Here is a 19,308-nt window from a genome sequence, read left to right on the forward strand (position 1 = left end):
TTGAAGCTCGAGGCCTCCCTTGAAGCTCGAGGCCCCCCCGCACCGCGGGCCCTGCGGACCATCAGCTACGCCACTGGCCGCTAGTTTACCAACTACCTGAATTTCCACCGTCTAAAATGCGGCTGATTGATGCGAAAGATACTACCGTCTTTGGCAAGAAATACCAATCCAAGATTGTTAGCATCCTCCACGAAGATGTGCAGCAATATGGCACGTATTTTGAAAGAGGTGAACTGGACCTAGTTGGTGTGGCGCTAATTCAAAAACCCAAGTTTCTGAAAGATGGCATGCTAAATCAACGAGGATATGTAAGTATTTTATGGTTTTCCAATTTTTCTGTAGGGCAGGTAATTTAAATATATTCCTTGGAATTCGTAGGACACGTGGATTACAGCGCTCCAAACAAAAATAAGACATGACAAATACAATTTAAAAGCGGACGATGAAAAAGTGGTTAAAATGATAAATATTTTGGGAGGTAAAAGGAAACAAATTAAGTATGTAGAACCGAAAAATTTGGATCCAAAAAGGAAGAAAAGATCATCTTTGGTAATATTATCTTTTTTTCGAAATTAGTTCCTGATTTATTTATTTTATTTATTTATTTACTTATTTATTTATTTCTATATTTCTATGTGTGAAGGCACTCGCATGCATTTCTGAGTATGATGACAGCGTTCAAGCTCATCTTAAGGCATTATCCAAGGAATTGGAGAAATCTTATCCAAATGCTGCTATTTTAGAGGAAAAAATGTTTCGTGCTGCTCAATGGCGACAAAATTTTGCAAATAGTAACTCGGTTTCAATGGTTTCCACTTTTGATACAGAAAAACCAGGTAAACAGCTGAATTATTTTAATTTTGGTAAATGATTAATATAAATTCTTTGTATTTGTTTTTCTAGCTGGTGAAGGAACTCAGTTCTCTTCAAAATATCAGACCATCTGCTAATAAACTGATTTATAATCACTTCAAACCCCTAACCAAAAAGATCCTAAATATTATAAAGAGCCGAAAATCCTGTGTAAATATCTTACAGGCATTGAAAACTAAGAAGGAAATATTGTCTGAAGTGGATTTCGAGGGTATGGAACGGATGGAAATCATTAAAACTACGTTTTCATTATCATTTTTCTTTTATTTTTATATCTCAATTTCCTTTTAGAGCATGAACTAAAAGCTCGCCTAATAACGTTACCTTCGTTATTTAACGAGTGCGTAAATCATTAGTACACACAAAATGTAAGGATCATATTTTTTACTCGATTTGTTGAAATATAGTTTTTAACACTTATTTTATAGGACCCTGTTACTGACACTCCTGATCCTGTCATTAAATTTGAAAGCGACGATTTATTTACATCATCATTTGAAATTTTAATAGAGAAGGTCAGCTTCGAAGTTACTACTATAGAAAGCGCAGTTGCCTCCATTTTTTCTGGGTTCTGCACATTCCAATTGCAGTACCCAAAGAAACTATCGAAGACAATGGAATATTTCCAAAAAAGTTGTATTTAAAATTGATTGTAAAAATGTGTCTACGCCTATCATAAATACGATTAACAAACTTTCGTAAAATTTAATAAGTAAATATTGTTTAATTTGTAAATCGATATAAAAAATATCAATTAATCATGTATTTATAATATTTTAGGTTCAAAATAAATTCTCACCCTAATGTTCAATCTAAGGACCCTATCGTTAAAATTACTTAAAGGGACTTTCAAGAGAGGCCTAGTCGATTTGAAATTCAGTCGTAACTTTGGCTTCACTTTATGGTTACAATTAGGGTTGGCCGATATCGTAATTTAACCGATTCCGATACCGATTTCATGTTTCAACCGATACCGATACCGATTTTTTTACCGATATGGCAAATCGGTACCGATACCGATTTTCCCGATTTTTAACCGATTTTCACCGATACCGATTTTTTACCGATTTCCACCGATACCGATTTTATACCGATTTCCACCGATACCGATTTTTTACCGATTTCTTTTTGCCGATTGTACAATTCATTAGTCATTACTAATGACTCATTAGTAATGACTAATGAATTGTAAAACCCATTGCTAATGGTCTAAATAAAATGAAGGGTGGGTTGTATTTTGAGAATAGGTGATCGAATTTAGAAAAAAATCAAAATAATTTAAATTTTTAAATTTTTATTATTTACTATTTAGTTATTTACCTCACTTAGGTACATTTAAAATTGAAATTATACTTTCAATTTCAACCTGTAATTAAAAAGTTCTTTTTCACTTTTCAGTGTTTTCACAGTTATCAGATACTTTCTTCAACAAATGTGCTTTCAACAAATTTAATTTCCAAAGTTTTCTTTAGAAACATTATCATTTTTACCTTTTCAGGGGTAAGACGATTTCTTAGGGGAGTTACAATTCCTCCGCTTGCACTGAAGGTCCTCTCACTGTCTGTTGAAGTTGGTGGTATTGTTAAAATTGTTTCGCAGCTTTGGTAAGATATGGAAATTTATATTGATTTTCTTTCCACCATTCAAATGCCGAAAGTGTTCTTGCACATCTAGGAAAATTCAAATATTCCCGTAGCTCATTTGCAACAACAGTTTTAAGACACATTGAACTGTTAGGCTCAACTGGATCATCAATTAGGTCATCCCATAGATTCATCGACCTTTTTGTAGATTGAGGAAATGTCTGTTCTTTTCCTTTATCCGAAGAGTTTGCAGTTTTAGTTTTTGAAGAAAACGTAAAACTCCCAACGATATAGTCAACTAGTTTCTCCTCATCAACCTTTGAGTCAGTCATGTTTACAAAGCCTACACGTTTAAATCTGGGGTCTAGCAGACTTCCAAAAGAGAAAAAATTAGTTGACTTTAGATGACCAGTCCTGCTATCCAATGACTTTAACAATGCTTCTTTAACTTCCATCGTTGTTTCTTCGAATGCCTCATCATAATCATCATCTTCTTCATCAAAACGATTTCTCAACAAATTAAGTCCCACTAATACAGATCCAATTGAAGCAGCCTCATGTTCAAAACTTTTACTAAGTTCCTCGATAGGCTTGAGTACATCTCTCAATTCCTTTAAAGCCTTGAAATCTTCTAGTGAAAGATCTTTCTTGAGAGTTGTTTGAGGCAAAACTAACGAAATGGCTTCTTGTTGTTCAACAATTCTCTCAATCATATAAAACGTTGAATTCCAACGAGTAACTACATCTTGTATTATATCATGCTGTGGAATATTCAATTGCTGTTGGGCATTCCTAAGATTTCCAATAGAAGAAACTGAGTGATGAAAATGTCCCGCAATGCTACGACACTTTTCAAGGATTTTTTCTAAACATTTAGATGCCTTCAAAGTATCCTTTACAACAAGTTGTAGGACATGGTCAATATATGAAATTGCTGGAATTTTTCCTACATTAAATGCTGCAACTATATTTGGACCGCTGTCTCTTGTAAAGCACAAGATATGCTTTTCGTCAATGTCCCAATCTGCAAATACTTCTCTTACTTTAGTAATAATATTTATTGCTGTATGTCTTTCCGAAAATGGTACTACATCCAGTACGAAACTGTGTCTTTTAAATTTGTCATCAATTACATTAAGTGTAAAACTTAAATAGGCATCATGCGCTATTGAGGTCCATATATCCGAAGTGAAAGCTAAACATTTTTCTTCGGGCCTGATAACTTCTTTAAGGAACTGCTTCACTTCTGTCACTTTTTCCTCGTACAATTGTGGTATGACAACATTTGGCAGGTGCTTTCTTGTGGGAATTACATAACGTGGCTCAGCAACATTAACAAAATTACGAAATCCTACATTTTCTACAATGTTAAATGGCTGGTCATCTTTTACAATCATAATGCCAAGAGCCCTAGTCAGAGCTTTGCTTCTCAAACTGTCCTTTGACAAAGATTTTAATTTATTGAAAATTCCAGGTATAGATGGCTTTCTCTTTATAAATATTGGTTTATCCTCCGTACTTTGTTCTTGAGAGCTAGAAGGCCTAGAACCTTCGGTTTCAGTTGAATAATTGGTAAGAGTACTACTAGACCTTTCTAATTCTTCCTCAGAGTCTGATGTAACAACAAGGGTATTCTCACTGACATCTTTGAAGTTGTGTATCTTCAGTAGATGGTTTCTTAGATTTGTTGTGTTAAAAGAGCTACTCAGTTGCCCCCCTCTTTTAATTTCTTGAGAACAATAGTGCAAATAGCTTTCGAAATATCCTCCTTCTTAATTGTGAAGTATTTCCAAATCTTAGCTTTCTTTCGTGGAGCCATTAAAACCTCTACTAAAGGCCTTTTCACACGAGCCAACCTTTTTACACAACTAGATGAGTCAACTCGAGTTGAGTCATCTAATTGGTTCGTGTGAATAGAAGATCGATGAGTTGATCCACCAGATCAGTTGGCGATAAAAAAATGGATCATTGATCCATTTTTGCTGACTCAGCAATTTGATTTGAAATATTTTAGCCAATCAAAATGAAGTTCCCGTCGGGAGTTTTGCCGCATAATTTTGTTAGGCCTAAATTTAAATTTACCGCTTTTTCGTGTTTCGTCTCTTATTTTCTGATGCTTACGACAGATGGTGTTTAAATCGCTGACGGGTCAAAGATCGAGACGTCTGTATTTGAACGCGACTGTTACGCGCGCGTTTGTTAAAGAAAGTTTTATCTTTGTTAAGTAATCTTTTTGCAATGAAACCTACAAAGGTAATTGAAATTTCAATAACATTTGTTTGAAAAGGGTGGAATATATCTATAATAGGAAATTTTTACCAGGTTATATTTCCTTGGACACCTGGAAAAATTAGGATTTTGATTGAATATATTCAAAACAATCCTTTTTTGTATAATACCAAAGATGACTTGTACAAGGATAAGGAAAAAAGAGAACTTAAGTTTCGTGAAGTTGCTGAAATCATTGGATGTTCAGGTACAGTTCTTTAAATTTTATGTTTGATCAATTTTCATAAACATTTCTTATAACCCCTTTCATTAATTTATATTTATTTCATAGTTTCTGATGCCAAAGACAAATGGCAGAAGTTGCGAACTTATTACAACAAGGAACACTCGAAAGCTATTTCAAAAGCAAGTGGAATGGGAACTGGACAAGTATATGCCCCAAAGTGGGAGTTTTATACATCCATGATGTTTTTAAGTTCGAGTTTGGAAACTGCACCCTCTACTTCAAATCTGGATTTCGAAATAGATGGAAAAGTATGTAAATTTCGAAAGAAATAACTACTACATCGTAGATAAAACTAAAGCTAAACCGTTTAAACTAAAATTAGGTTTACACCATAAATGAGGAGCCTAATACCTGTCTTTTTCAAGAACTAATAGAAGAATCTGAAGAAGAATCTGTGGTCCCAGATGATTTACCACTCCCAAAGAAGAAGAAAATTGGATGTACTCGTTCCAAAAAATGTGAACCATCAGCAACAGACAAAAAGAATGAACTAATGGAAAGCTGCATTAATTTGCTTAAGGCTCCAATATCTGCAAATGAGAAAGTTCAAAGCGCCGATGAATTGTTTGGATTGCACTTAGCCCACATGATAGTCCTTGCTTTTAGGTGAAAGGGGAGCTATGTTAAAATAAAAGTTATGGAAGTAGTTTTCCATACTGTACACAAGGAATCCTTAAAGGAGTAAAAATTTTCTTATTGTGTAAATCATAAACATATATATATTTATATATAGCCTTGTCATATTTAATATACATATAACCCTGTCATATTTAATATATATAACCCTGTCATATTTCAAATATTTATTCAAACAAAAACATACTAAATAAAGTTAATGTTCAAAATTGTGCAAAGTTTTCTTGCCCTTCCAAGGCCCCTTCTCCTAGGAAATATTTTTTCAAGTTTTCCCTGGTTTCTCGTGCTTCTTGAGTGCTATGGACCCCAAATTTGGTCAATGGCTGAAGGTTTTTGTTTGAAACAATCTGGCAGTTTCTTGTTGAAGCGTAAGTAGTTACATTGGCTCTGAGAAAGTTATGCAAGACACATGCTGCAAGAACTATAGTCACTACATTGTCTGGTACAGCTTGGATTGGTTTTAGAAAAATCCGAAACCGGTTGCTTAAGATGCCAAAAAAGTTTTCTGACACTCGTCTTGCCCGAGAATGTCTAAAATTTAATAATTTTGTCTTAAATCAAGTGAAAATTATCAACAAATGAATTAACAGCCAGTGGCGTAGACAAGGGGGGGAGTATTCCCGGGTACAGGACCCACTTTGGGGCTATCTTTACCGGTACAAAATTTCATCCCCTTGACGAATTTCTGGCTACACCACTGTTAACAGCTACCGTTTGTTGTGGATAGAATTTTCAAAAGATATTTCTCTTAGTGCATATGGACGAATGAGGTACGGTTTCATAGGAAATCCTTCATCACCAATGATAACAAAGTTAGTTGGTTGAGTTTGGCCTGGTTCAAAGATAAATATAAAAAAAATTAACTTCATTAAGCCAAGGGTCACAATAATATAAAGTAGCTACCTGGTAATGCGGTGGGTGTTGGGAGATTCATTTCTTTCCTTTCCAGCATTTTGCCCAGTTTTGATTTTGAAAATACTGCTGTGTCATGTGCTCTACCATTGGTTCCAACGTCGAGAAAAATAGCCTAATAATATATCATTAATTATTGTAATGGTAAATTTAAATTGTTGTGATCTTATTACCTTGAGGTCTGCGTCAACCAATGCCAATAATACCAAACTGAAATCACCTTTGTAATTGTAATAAAAAGACCCTGAATTTGGAGGTGGATAAACGGTCACATGCTTCCCATCTAAAGCTCCGATGCAACGTGGATGTTGCCACTGTTCTTGAAAACCTTTGGCAACATTTAACCATTCAGATGAACTTTTAGGTGTTTTTATGTAACTAAAGAGATATTTCTAAAGATAAATCACTTAAATTTGAACTTTTATCAAAAACACATACTCTTTACATAAAGATTCAAAAAGAGCCTTGCATGTTTCATAGACAATACCGTGAATGGTGCTAATACCTAGTCTAAACTGAAAATGAAGAGACGTGAAACTCTCACCTAAAAACCAAATCACAAGTTAAGAAAATATGAGTGCTTATAGTTCAAAATATTTATTTTCATACCCTACCTGATGCCAAAAATCTTAGCGTGACATTCAGTCTTTCTTCGGCACTAATTGATTCTCTCATTACAGTGTTGTTTTTTTCAATATAGCATTTTACTTTACAGAGTAATGTAACGAAACAATCCTCGTCCATTCGCAAATATCTCCTATAGCTTTTTTTGTCTTCTAATTTTAATTCCCTAATTAAATTTTCTGAAGCGCCTTGCTTTTTCCTACGAGACAACCAAGGCTTAACCCAAAACTCCCTTTTTGATTTTTCATTATAACCTTCTTCAGCATCATCAAGCATAACTGTTAAAAGCAAACCACTTGCAGCCTTACGTTTTAATGCCATCCTGTTAAAATATTATTCGAATATTAATATGAAATCTATCCTTTGCTTGAAAATTAAAACCACAAGAGACAAACCTTGGAGAGAGAAAAGCCATCTGCTTTAATTGGCTTCCGGAATGGATATCGCTGTAAATCGCATCATTACGTCACTTATTTTTTATTGGCCCGTTAAATGATGGATAGAAAAAGTTGCCGGTAAAAGTTGGAACGTGTGAAAAGGAGGGTTTTTTGAGTCCAAAAGATGAACTAGTTGTATCAACTTTTTGACTCATCTAGTTGTGTAAAAAAGTTGGCTCGTGTGAAAAGGCCTTAACACTAACACTAACCGCGGGCAAAAATGATAATCTCCGAGAAAAACACATGAGTCGCCCGGATAAAAACCGTGAGTCACCGACCACGCAACTGAAGTTTCAACTTCAAACGCCTAAGGTTAGCGGCGCCATCTACCACGACTTGAAAGAAAATCGGTTTTAAATAATCGGGTAAAATCGGTATCGGAAGTTTTTTTTTATAATCGGGTAAAATCGGTTTTTTTAACGCGAACCGATTAATCGGGAAAATCGCGATATCGGTGACCGATACCGATTTCATATCGGTTTGGGCCCAACACTAGTTACAATTTTCTATAAATTTTAGCTTCACAGAAATTGCGACAGATTTTGCTTCAACCGCTATGATTTTTACGACTAACGCGTATACAACGCACCGGTATTTGAATACTGCTATCTAGACGAACTTCTGAGTGTTAAAAAATGAAATTGGGTGAAGCAAAATATTCAGTTCATCCCTTTCGATTTAGTTATTGCAATTTTTATCGACTTTATCTAAAATTCGGTTTGTTTCGGTCAGACACCGTAAATTAACGTTGCTTTTTGTGACTGAAATCTGGCGGCGTCTTTGAAAAAGGTGGATATATTGATGATCCTGAAGCTGAAACTGCCCCTATTGCAATTTCTAACTTATTAGGCATACATTATTTCATTAATACTTCTAGTTTAAATTCAACGCCATATGTAATTTGCCCTTAGTACCCTTAAATTTTGGTTACTCAAGCGTTCTATCGAATAGTTTATACTATTTTTAATCAATTATTTATTGTTAAAAAAATTATAGTATTTAATTTAATATCTTGCGCAAAATAATGTGTAGCTTAGAAACCGCTATTTCCGTTTTTTTTTCAGTTAAATATATTTCAAGCGTAACTATTTAATCGTATAGTTGTAGTAGTAGTAAGGTTTGGTCATAATTTGAGTGAGCAGCTTCGCGAAATTGCCATTTGAGATGGTTCATATTGTTTGCCATTTTTTTAGTTGGGAGATTTTGGTACCTATTAAAACAAAACAAACCGATTGTTTGTAGCGTTTATAATTTATTCGGAGCCCCTTGGGGTCCCATGATTTTGTTTGGGCCCTTGATTTATCATCAACCGCTGAGACGACAAATATTAACGATTTGTCGATATATCTGGTATTAAAATCTCTCGCCATGTTGATAATTATTGAGGCGTTTATTTCTCAACAATCCTTGAGGAGATGAAGATAAACGATACGTCGATCGAGTATGAAAATACTGTTTGGGCCCTCGGGGGTTCATTAATTTGGGCCATTAATATTATAGAAAGGAAATTAAAAGCATTCGCTATCGGAAATTTAATTTCAGCTCATAATTTGAGTGAGCAGCTTCGCGAAATTGCCATTTGAGATGGTTCATATTGTTTGCCATTTTTTTAGTTGGGAGATTTTGGTACCTATTAAAACAAAACAAACCGATTGTTTGTAGCGTTTATAATTTATTCGGAGCCCCTTTCTGTAAATTGAAAATTGCTGTGGAATTAACCTTAAAATAATTAATAAAAATTATCTTTTTTTGCTTGATGGTTTTAGTTCATATAGATCTATTGCATCCATATAACTTTAAACTTTGCCATATTTAACTTCACATTTTCCCTTTTCATTTTTATTTCATTTAATTTTTATTTCAAGAAATAAAAAATAAAAATCACTGTACCTCTTTCCAGGTTCGGAATACTGGCGTTGGCTCGTAAGTTGGTTCTGGTGTTATTAGGCGATATTCTCGTTTCGCTAGCTTAATTACAAAACCAGGTATTTCAACAAAGTTCAGTTTTAGGATTTTTTCGTCCTGTCTCAAAGTGTAAATTATGCATCATTAAACAGAAAATTCCAATCCTTCTAGATTGCGATATCTGTTTGGGCCCACCGGTCCCTTAAATTTGGTCCTTGGATTTCTTACCAGTCGCTAACCAAAACTGTACGCCGTTGCATTCGGTATGGAAATCGCTCATGATCGTGATACTCGTTTGGGCCCTTGGGGTCCCATGATTTTGTTTGGGCCCTTGATTTATCATCAACCGCTGAGACGACAAATATTAACGATTTGTCGATATATCTGGTATTAAAATCTCTCGCCATGTTGATAATTATTGAGGCGTTTATTTCTCAACAATCCTTGAGGAGATGAAGATAAACGATACGTCGATCGAGTATGAAAATACTGTTTGGGCCCTCGGGGGTTCATTAATTTGGGCCATTAATATTATAGAAAGGAAATTAAAAGCATTCGCTATCGGAAATTTAATTTCAGCTAATAGGCCCATATATTCAGTCATTAAATATTTTGGTTTGTAGATGTAGAACTATTATTACGGCTAAGACGCTTTGTTTTTGGTTCATATAGTAATATTTTTATGAATGTAGTGATCGTATGCACACCCCAATCACCTTGTTATCTGGTGATGGAATTGAAATTGGCTGAAAAAATTCTTTCGTAAGAATTTTTTTTCTTAAAATCTATAATTATTATATTTGGATTTAAGCATTTAATAGTTAAGCAGGTGTTTGTAGCAATATGTTCACCAGTTATATGATATGTTCCTAAGTGCGTTAGTGGTGGCGATATGATTGAAAAATTTATTTATAAGGTAAGCATGAGCAAAAATGTACAATAAAGGGGGTTTTCCCCCGATATCTTCAGTTTTCGCTTTTCATAAAAACTTGTACAAGTTAACGGTAATAGTTGGTGTACGGAGTTGCATGAAGGGATTGCCACCACCCTCCTATGCATTGTAACCTGGTCATCTGTTTAAAGGAATTAAAAGTCACTAGATGACTTTGGCCTAGCTGATTATTATTATTATTTTAGGTTAAGGTTAATAAATTTCATATTAAGGGTAAATGGTTTAATAACTTAAAATCTTATCAAAGCAAAATATCCAAGATTTAAGGTTTTTGGTTTAAATTCGTTAGTAGTTTTCCTTTTTATAGGCCATTTTAACTTCAGTTTCTAAACATTTTCATAGTATTTTTAAAATCATAAATCGGATGTTAAACGTTATTTTCAAATCGGTTTGGACGATGTCTTATAAAAATCTTAAGATTAAGTTGAAAGGTTGCTGATTCACCTTTTAAAGAATAAAAAGTAGAGATAGGCGTGTAAATAAATTAAATTTTGTTCCACTCCAACTGTGCTGAATTATTTTTCTTTAAAATGAGCTGTAAGTTTATGATTAATAAATCCTTATTTTTAATTTAGGTGGCCATAGGCTACGTTAAATAGTTTAAGGTTATGAATTTGGCCCAGGCTCTCGAAACCCTGTTCATCTTTGATTGCATAAAAATGGTCTAATTAAATTTTCTTAAGAACGACAAATATATATATATATATATATATATATATATATATATATATATATATATATATATATATATATATATATATATAAGCAATCTCCGTTTCGAAGGAAAATCGATATTTTTTGAAGTATTCTTCGATGGACAAGAGTTTGGTTTAGCCTGAGTGGGTTTTTGTTGTCAGAAACGTAATGGATCGACTTGGGTCAAATAAAAAAGCGGCAGTGGTTTTCATTTGGCGGATGTATCGGCCCCGCATCCATCAAAGCAAAGACAACTGCGCTCTTTGCCGATCAATAAATACTGATTATATACATTGGTTAGCCACACTGGCCGAAATCGCCCGGAATAAAACACAAATATATAAAAGTGCCAGCGAAATAAAAACATAGAGGATAAAATTAGAAAAAGGAAGAATGCCATCCATATTCCAACCCTGTTACTTCAAACTAGGATGATTCCAACGACTGACAAGTAATAAGAGAGATACTTAATTTAAAAATATGTATTGTAAATAATAACTGCGAAAACTTTGCTCATTGAGTAGCGTTAATAAAATCAAATTGATGAGAGGAACCGAATTTTTTACATTGCAGGAGCATACTGCCTTCACACAATTGTTTAATCTGCTTATATACAAGTTGTAAATTAAAATAAAAAAGCTAACTTCTTTTTTATGATACGCGACTGTTAACAAATTCAACTTTAAACTACAGTCTTTTTTTATACGCTTTAAAGTTACAACATCCTCCATCCAATGAACTATGAGTAATTGTTCATTTTTTATTGATCTCCATGTTATAGAGGGATTGGATAGCTCTTCCAATTTCAACTCCACCGGGTAAATGAACGCTGCAGGCTCTGACCATCTCAGCCTGGAAATACTTGAGTGATACGGCCCATTCGCCAGACTTGACGTGGAAGCTTGTTGTCGTCCAAGAGTACGACGTAGTTAACTTGGAAAGACACGCTTTGTGAGACGCTTTTACTGCAATGGGCTGAACGAAGTTCCAGAAGATATTGGTTCCGCCAGCGATTCCAGAACTGATTCATGACTGCCTGTCGATGTCTTAAGGCTGTCGCACACTATAGAAAAAAAATCTTGAAATTGGTACTGGCATCAGAACTTCTTTTGGAGAGGAAATGTTTTCGTTATCGGCGTCGAGGAATTTTGCTGCCGTTAACGGTGAATTTTCTTCATGCAGTCGCACACTAGGAGGAAGCACTGCTACAAAATACACGAGACCAGGAGTGCGCGCGCATCCATTTGTTTTCGGGTCTATTATTACAATTTTGCTCTTTTCGAACTGTAGATATTACGTTTTAATTTGATTTTCTAGACGTATAACTGTGATATAATTTAGTGAAACATTCTTATTTGATTAAGCTGCGTAGTTAGAATTTACTAAAGTAAGAAAAAATACTTAATTATTTGCTATGGATATACGAATATTACGTCGAATCGGTCACATCACATCCCTACCGTCTTCTAATAAAATGGACATATTATCATTTTCTGCCATGTTTTTACTGACCAAATTCGGATAACAAATCAACCCTTTCGAAAGAAAGAAATATCCCAACACGCCGGTGTTTCAAAAGTTGTCTAATATTTTCTCGCTCCCCATTGGTTGAAGAGATAAGGAGTGCCGTTACGACAGAGCGGTTCTCCGAGAGGAGCGACATAAAGTTGAAGCTAGTTGAACTCGGTACGGGTGACGGATTTCGTCCGAGTGCGTGATCGCCGGTATCAGCCTCATATTTTACTTGCATAGTGTGCGATATACATCGCCGATAGCAGCGCCGGTTTTGGTACCAGCAACTGTTGCCAGTACGGGAAACTACAGAGTATGCGACGGCCTTTAGCCTCTTTCCTAATTGAGCTTTATTGGCGTTGGTTTGAGTACCCCCGAAAATTTTATCAGGAATACTCGTGGCTCGATGACCAATTAAGAAGTGTGAAGGAGTGAGTGGAAACGGTTCGTCTGTATCAGTTTCGTTGTTTGTCAAGGGCCTGGAGTTGACCACTGCTTCTATTTCAGCTAGGCTAGTTGTCAGTTCTTCAAACGAGAGGGTATTTTTTCCCAACGTCTTCTTCAGGCAAGTTTTCACGGAACGGACAAGGCGCTCCAAAAACCCGCCCCACCAAGCGGCGCGCTCCACGATGTAACGCCATTGTATTCGCCTTTGGCCCAGATATTTTAGGAAAGGCTTCACTTCTACGTTTTGGTAGAGACTTTTTAGGTCTTGGTCAGTTTTCTTGAATGATTTGGCGTTATCCGAGTAAATTGTAGAACAGACTGCTCTTCGACTCACGAATCGTCTGAATTCCAGCATGAATTTCTCGGCGCTAAGATCGGACCCTATAGTTCCAGATAGATGGCTTTGGTAACCCCACAGGTTAAAAGAGGTACGTAGACCTTAGTGGAACCATCTTTTTTTCGAGTATACAATGGCCCGGCGAAACCGATTCCGGTGACAATAATCGGTGGCGATTGCTTGACTCTGTCGAGTGGCAAAGGGGCAGTGACTTGTTCTCCCGCTTTGACTTTAAATCGACGACAGATTACGCATTTTCCAATGCTTTCCTTTACCAGCTGACCACTCTTTGGTATCCAAAACTCCTATCTTAGTTGCGTTAAGGTACTATTCAAGCCTCCATGTATTGTCGCGACGTGGCTTTCTTTGATCAGGAGCTCCGCTAATCTGTGCTGCGATGGAATAATGTACGGGTGTTTGACTGGGAATTCGAGCGTGGAGTTCTTGAGTCGTCCTTCCACACGTAGAAGATCTTCCTGAAGAAATAGAGCGACCTGAGCGATTTTGGAAGTCTTTGGCAGTGGTTGGTTCTCAAGTCGTCGGAAAATGCCCGATTCTGAGCTTGCTGGATCCATAGTTTGCGGGCTTTGTCGATTTCAGAAGCATTCAGTGGTCCATTACTTCTTAATGGCGGTTTTCTAGAGTTATATTTGAAACGGAATATCCAGGAGGTTACACGAACTGCTCGCTGCAATGAACTGTAGTCTTCGAGGCTTAAACATGGTTCGGTAGTTAGCAAATGATTCGTCTCTCCGCTTCTATTTGTATATCGGCATCGGCAGAATTCGCTACGCTCGTGGGCTACAAACGCTTTTCTTGTATTAGCCAGGGCGATCCTTGCCACCTGACGTTGTTGGTTATCAGTTCTTCTAGGCTACATCCGCGTGAAGGGCAGTCGGCGGGGTTAGTCTTTCCGGAACAATGTCTCCAAGATGACGGCTCCGTTAGGTCATGGATCTCGGCTACACGATTTCCAACGAATGGCTTCCATTCCCTCGCTGCACATCGAATCCAACTAATTACTATGGTTGAGTCAGACCAGCAATGATACTTGGTGATTTTCCCTTCAAACACGTCCATTGTATACTTCAATAGACGGGCTTCAATTAGCGCAGCCATCATTCCAAACGTGGTATCTTCATTTATTTGATCGGGGCAACTCGTGTCTTTGATGCTATAAGGCTGACTCCCATGATTCCCTTCGATGTCTCATATCGCAAATAGGTGACTGCTTCGTATGCTGGCGTCACAGAAAACATGTATTTCCTTCGAGCCGATTTCTCATGCTGCTCCTTCGAAATACCATCTGGGAATTTTTACTTGTGGCAGACTTGATAATTCGAGACACCATTGATTACATTCTAGTTACAGTTTTTGTGGTAACTTGGTATCCCAGTTGATACCTTCTATCCACAATTTTTTAAACAGGCACTTGACTCTTATCACTAACGGCGAGAGGAAACCAATTGGGTCGAATACTCGGGCGGCAGCTTACAAGACGCTTCTTTTCGAATTCTTTTTGGTCTTTAAAAACTCCAATAACGCCGATACATCGAAACTTAGGCGATCAGTCTATGGGTCCCAAGAAATTCCCAGAACTTTCAGCGACAGTGGCGATGCATCCACAGGTACCGACAAGCATTTCTCCTTATTTCCTTGCTCTTGCTAACATTACGAAAGCTCGTTTGAGTTGGATACCCACTTTCTCAAATTCATGCCAGCCTGAGCCATGAATTCTTTTGATTGATAGTATAGAGTATTAGCTAATTCAATACTAATCATGCTGTTAACTAAGTCATCTACATAAAGTCTTTGCAGGAGTTCCATACAGGTCTTGGGATATCGATCTTCATATTTAGCGATGTGGTATTTCAAGGTAGCGGCCATCAGGAAAGGACTTGAGGTGATTCCGAACACGACTCTGACCATCCGACAATGAATGAATTGAACGCTTTCGCTTTCACTCGGCAGCGCTTTTATCCACAGGAATCTTGTGAATTCTCGGTCCTGGGGAGACAACGCCATCATCAGAAATGCCTTCTCGATGTCTGCCATTACCGTTATCTTCCTTCTTTGATATCCGATTAAGATATGTTCAAGTAACTCTGGGTTTAAGTTTGGGCCAGGAATGAGCAAAGATTTGAGCGATGGTTGTCCCCTTTCGTGAGCCGCTGCATCGTAGACGGTTCGTAACTTCGTCGTCTCTTTATCGTCTCTGATTACTGGAAAATGAGGAATGTAGTACTTTGGTCCATCGGAGTGGACCAAATCCTTCGGTACTTCTTCGATGATCCCTTGCTTTAGATAATCTTCGAATGTTTCTTGATATCTTTGAAACAATTCGGGCTTTTGTTGGAACTGATCGACTAAATGTCTCATTCTTCTACTGGCCATCTGGAAATTCCCTTTAAGTGCGTCCTGACTTTCGCTCCAAGGTAACTGAACCTCATAACGTCTCTCTCGGAATGGGATTGTAGAGTGATGCTTGGCTATAGCTTCCTCGTCAATCTTCGCAGTAGTCTTTTTTCCTTGGGTTCCCAGTGCTGCAAGCTCTCAGAATATTTTCAGGTTAGTATTGATTTCTTCGATTTCCACAGTTTCCGACATAACGACCACGGCTTGTGCGGAAATGCTTGAGGTCAGGGGTGCTTGACCTTGTAATGCCCATTTAAGCCTGCTTTTCAGTGCGACGAAGGACTCGTTGATTCGGTGAATTACCCCTGTGACTATAGTCCAATAGTAATCCGCAGCGATCAGCATGGATAACTCTTTCTTTACCGGTTGCCCTTGAACTTCTTCAATATCTGCTAGCTGAACTCCTTTCCTAGCCATCTTTTGCTTGATATCTTCGCCTGGCATACTGATGGCGGTTCCCAGAATCTTCGAGCTTTCAAAGACTATTAGCTTGAAACAGCTTGCAGGATCATTGAGGTTACTTAGGACCACTTCAATTTTTCTTCGGATAGAAGTACTCGACTTGTCGCTTTCAAAACCTCCGACGGCTATGACTCCTTGCCCAACGACTGTCTACGTCTTGGCTAATGAATGATTTCTGAGCCCCATTGTCCAGGAGACACCTTATAGGAAATCTTTAACCGTTTCCTTCGGCGTACACGACGATGGTTTGTAGAAGAACTTGGCCATTATGTGGTTCAAGTGCTGGACAAACTGCTGCCATTGATACGGTCGGCGTCGCCGCTTCCGTCTGACTGGTTTAATTGTCCAAATTAGGGTATGACTTTTCTCCAATGATATCTCGAGAGGTTGATAAATGATGCCTTCTCTGGCATTGACTACATATTTTCTTTGACTTGCAACGTCGCGCCGTATGTTTTGGCTTTAATCAAAGAAAACATCTATCTTGTTGAGTTAAAAGTTCCATCTTACGTGGTAACGTCCGCGCTTTGCACTTTCAGCCTTGTGATCGGTGACGTTACAGTAACAGCATGTCTCTGATCCGGAAACCGCTACATTCTGGACTGCCGTCGTTGCTATTCTGCTTTTCGGTGTGAATCTGCTTGGAGTCAAGTGGCTAGACTCGGTCCTGTAATGGTTATCCGACTGATCTTCGTGGACGTCTCTGACTGACTTGTTTAGAATGGCAGCCCGTTCTCGACACTCGACTTCTTGCTTCAAGTGCTCCTATAGAATATTAGCGTCGTACTCATCCAGGTTTTATAGTTTCCGGGAGTAATCCAGGGCGATATCTTGGGGTAATAACTTGATGACCTTATGACAGAACATGTAGCCATAATTCGCCTTCGGCGAGTCTAAATGTTCCCCCACACTCGTGTTTTTTTACATTCTCATTGGATATAAAAACAGTTAGTTTCTTCTCCATATTAATTGCCTGGTTTTTTCTCCTAAATGTATAGTCACTAACACTTTTCCTATCCATATCACGCATTATACGAACTCCTATTGTTTTGGAGTCGTAGAACGTTCTTCAAAAAGATCGGTTTTAAGCCAAAAGTCTTTTAGAACTTTAGTGTCATTTTTGTCGCGATCTTGTCGCGATAAAGCCAAATCCACATGTTGATAGCGAGAGTGCGTGTGTTTCGCGTAGTTATTATGCCCAGATGCGGCGAAATATGGCAACATTAAACTAACCGATTTCAAATGTAAAGACCAGTCACCAGTTCGTTCGGCTTTTATAAACGACTTTAAAATAGAAACCATATCCAAATACTGAGTCCATAATCTGAGAGTTAACGAGTTTTGACTGAGATTAATTAGGTGCTCTTCTAGAGTGACTGCAATTTTTTTAGTGACACGTAGGAATATTAAAATAAAATAGCATCTAAAATATCTGAGAATTCAGTTACGGGTATATCCGGATATTTCGAAAAATCCGGGAAGCACTATGAAATTAAAATTGACCATATTGCACTTTCTAAAAGCAAGTGCGCTCTTACAGCTCTAGATATAGCAGCCACTGAAAGCATATGCACCACTGTATATTAGTTTAAAAAGTTATTTTATTCCAGACCCCGTCATAATATATCCGATTGTTCCTACAACCTACAACCTCTTAGAGCATGCACGATTTACGAACCTTGGATTTTAGTATTGAAAATTGTATATCGTCACGATTTTGAGGTACCCGATATTGAGTTATTAACGAAAATATAAAAATGTATTAATTTGGCATTGAACAGTAAAAATTTGCTGGCCCTTGGTCCTTGGAAAATTATTAAGGATTTAGAAACGTAAGGAATATTATCTATTTTATAATGACAATGTAAGTATAGTCATTTTGGAAACAAGTCCTGAACCCAATGAACCTCGTAGCAGTGTACTGAAAATTATAAATGACTTAGAGGAAATAGATCAAATTGGTAAAACGTGAATGCCGCATCTTCATCTATATCAGGTTTGGCCACGCCAACAGATATCGATAACATACGTTGTCATATATTAGACGTTGGGAAATATTTTAATCAATGAAATGCTAATATAACCGATGTTTTAAAAGTACAGATTTTACGTACACCATGGACACCACCATTGAGCTACGATTTCAAAAGCGATTTACTATATGTAGATAACAAATCGAAATCAAAACCAAAACGTACTTTTCGCCGTCAGTGGTTGACTGAATATTCGAATTGGCTCGTATATTCCTCGTTCTGTGTAGAACTTGTGTTTTATTTCGGCCACCTACGCACAGAGGATAGCACGGTAGCTTCGTAGTCCAACCCTTTACGAAATACCAACATATGCATGAACGCGGTAATGACCATTTAAAATCGGAATGCCACAAATTTTCTACTCTACAAGCAAAAGCTTTTTTGGATACTGTTGACAAACAAAAGAACGTAGTGGAGCACATAACTTCCGCTGCTAGTCTAAATATTAAAAAAAATAGAGAGAAACTCGTATCAGTCGTATCATCGCTAATATTTTGTGGAACCCACGACACGGCTGTTCGCGGCAAAATTCTAACCAGGGCGTTTTCCATAGTCTACTCGAGTTCCGTGTTGAAGCAGGCGATACCTTACTTCGTGATCATTTTAGTGAAACCGAGGCTACGGAGCATTCTTTCGCAAATAAATGCCAAATATACTTATCATAGAACTCAAAATTAACTAATTTCTATTTGTGGTCAAGTAATTCAAAAAGATATTATATCTTAAATTAACGCAACAAATGCGTTTTCCATAATTGCGGACGAAACAGCGGATATTTCTGGGAAAGAACAATTATCAATTGGGGTTGATAGAAGAAAAACTTCATCAACGATAAGAGAAGAAATCTTAGGTTTTACATCGTTGGAAAAGTTAACTGCTGAAGCAATATCTAAGGAAATTTTGAATTTTTTGCGATCCTGTGGATTAGATATGGAGAAACTAGTTGGACAAGGCTACGATGGATGTTCT

General features: G+C 37.1%; 3 protein-coding genes across 3 annotated transcripts; 1 reads left to right on the forward strand and 2 right to left on the reverse strand.

Moving 5' to 3' along the window:
* The first annotated feature begins 82 nt into the window (after window positions 1-82).
* Window positions 83-1,322, forward strand: LOC149940313 (uncharacterized). The gene is made up of 6 exons (XM_090178807.1): window positions 83-308; window positions 379-549; window positions 644-836; window positions 904-1,084; window positions 1,165-1,241; window positions 1,302-1,322. The coding sequence occupies exons 1-4, from the start codon at window positions 117-119 to the stop codon at window positions 948-950; spliced, it is 603 nt and encodes a 200-aa protein (XP_090034933.1). The 5' UTR covers window positions 83-116; the 3' UTR covers window positions 951-1,084; window positions 1,165-1,241; window positions 1,302-1,322.
* A 1,133-nt stretch (window positions 1,323-2,455) lies between these two features.
* LOC149940314 (zinc finger BED domain-containing protein 4-like) lies at window positions 2,456-4,275 on the reverse strand. The gene is made up of 2 exons (XM_090179224.1): window positions 4,195-4,275; window positions 2,456-4,117 (listed from the first exon to the last, which is right to left on the reverse strand). Exons 1-2 carry the CDS (start codon window positions 4,273-4,275, stop codon window positions 2,456-2,458), a joined length of 1,743 nt encoding a protein of 580 aa, XP_090035350.1.
* Window positions 4,276-15,100: 10,825 nt separating this feature from the next.
* Window positions 15,101-15,823, reverse strand: LOC149940315 (uncharacterized). The gene has a single exon (XM_090179225.1). It carries the CDS (start codon window positions 15,821-15,823, stop codon window positions 15,101-15,103), a length of 723 nt encoding a protein of 240 aa, XP_090035351.1.
* Between the last annotated feature and the right edge of the window lie 3,485 nt (window positions 15,824-19,308).

The sequence above is a fragment of the Leiobunum rupestre genome, chromosome 6, assembly GCF_980474605.1.
Source record: "Leiobunum rupestre chromosome 6, qqLeiRupe1.1.hap1, whole genome shotgun sequence".
Taxonomy (NCBI): Eukaryota; Metazoa; Arthropoda; class Arachnida; order Opiliones; family Sclerosomatidae; genus Leiobunum; species Leiobunum rupestre.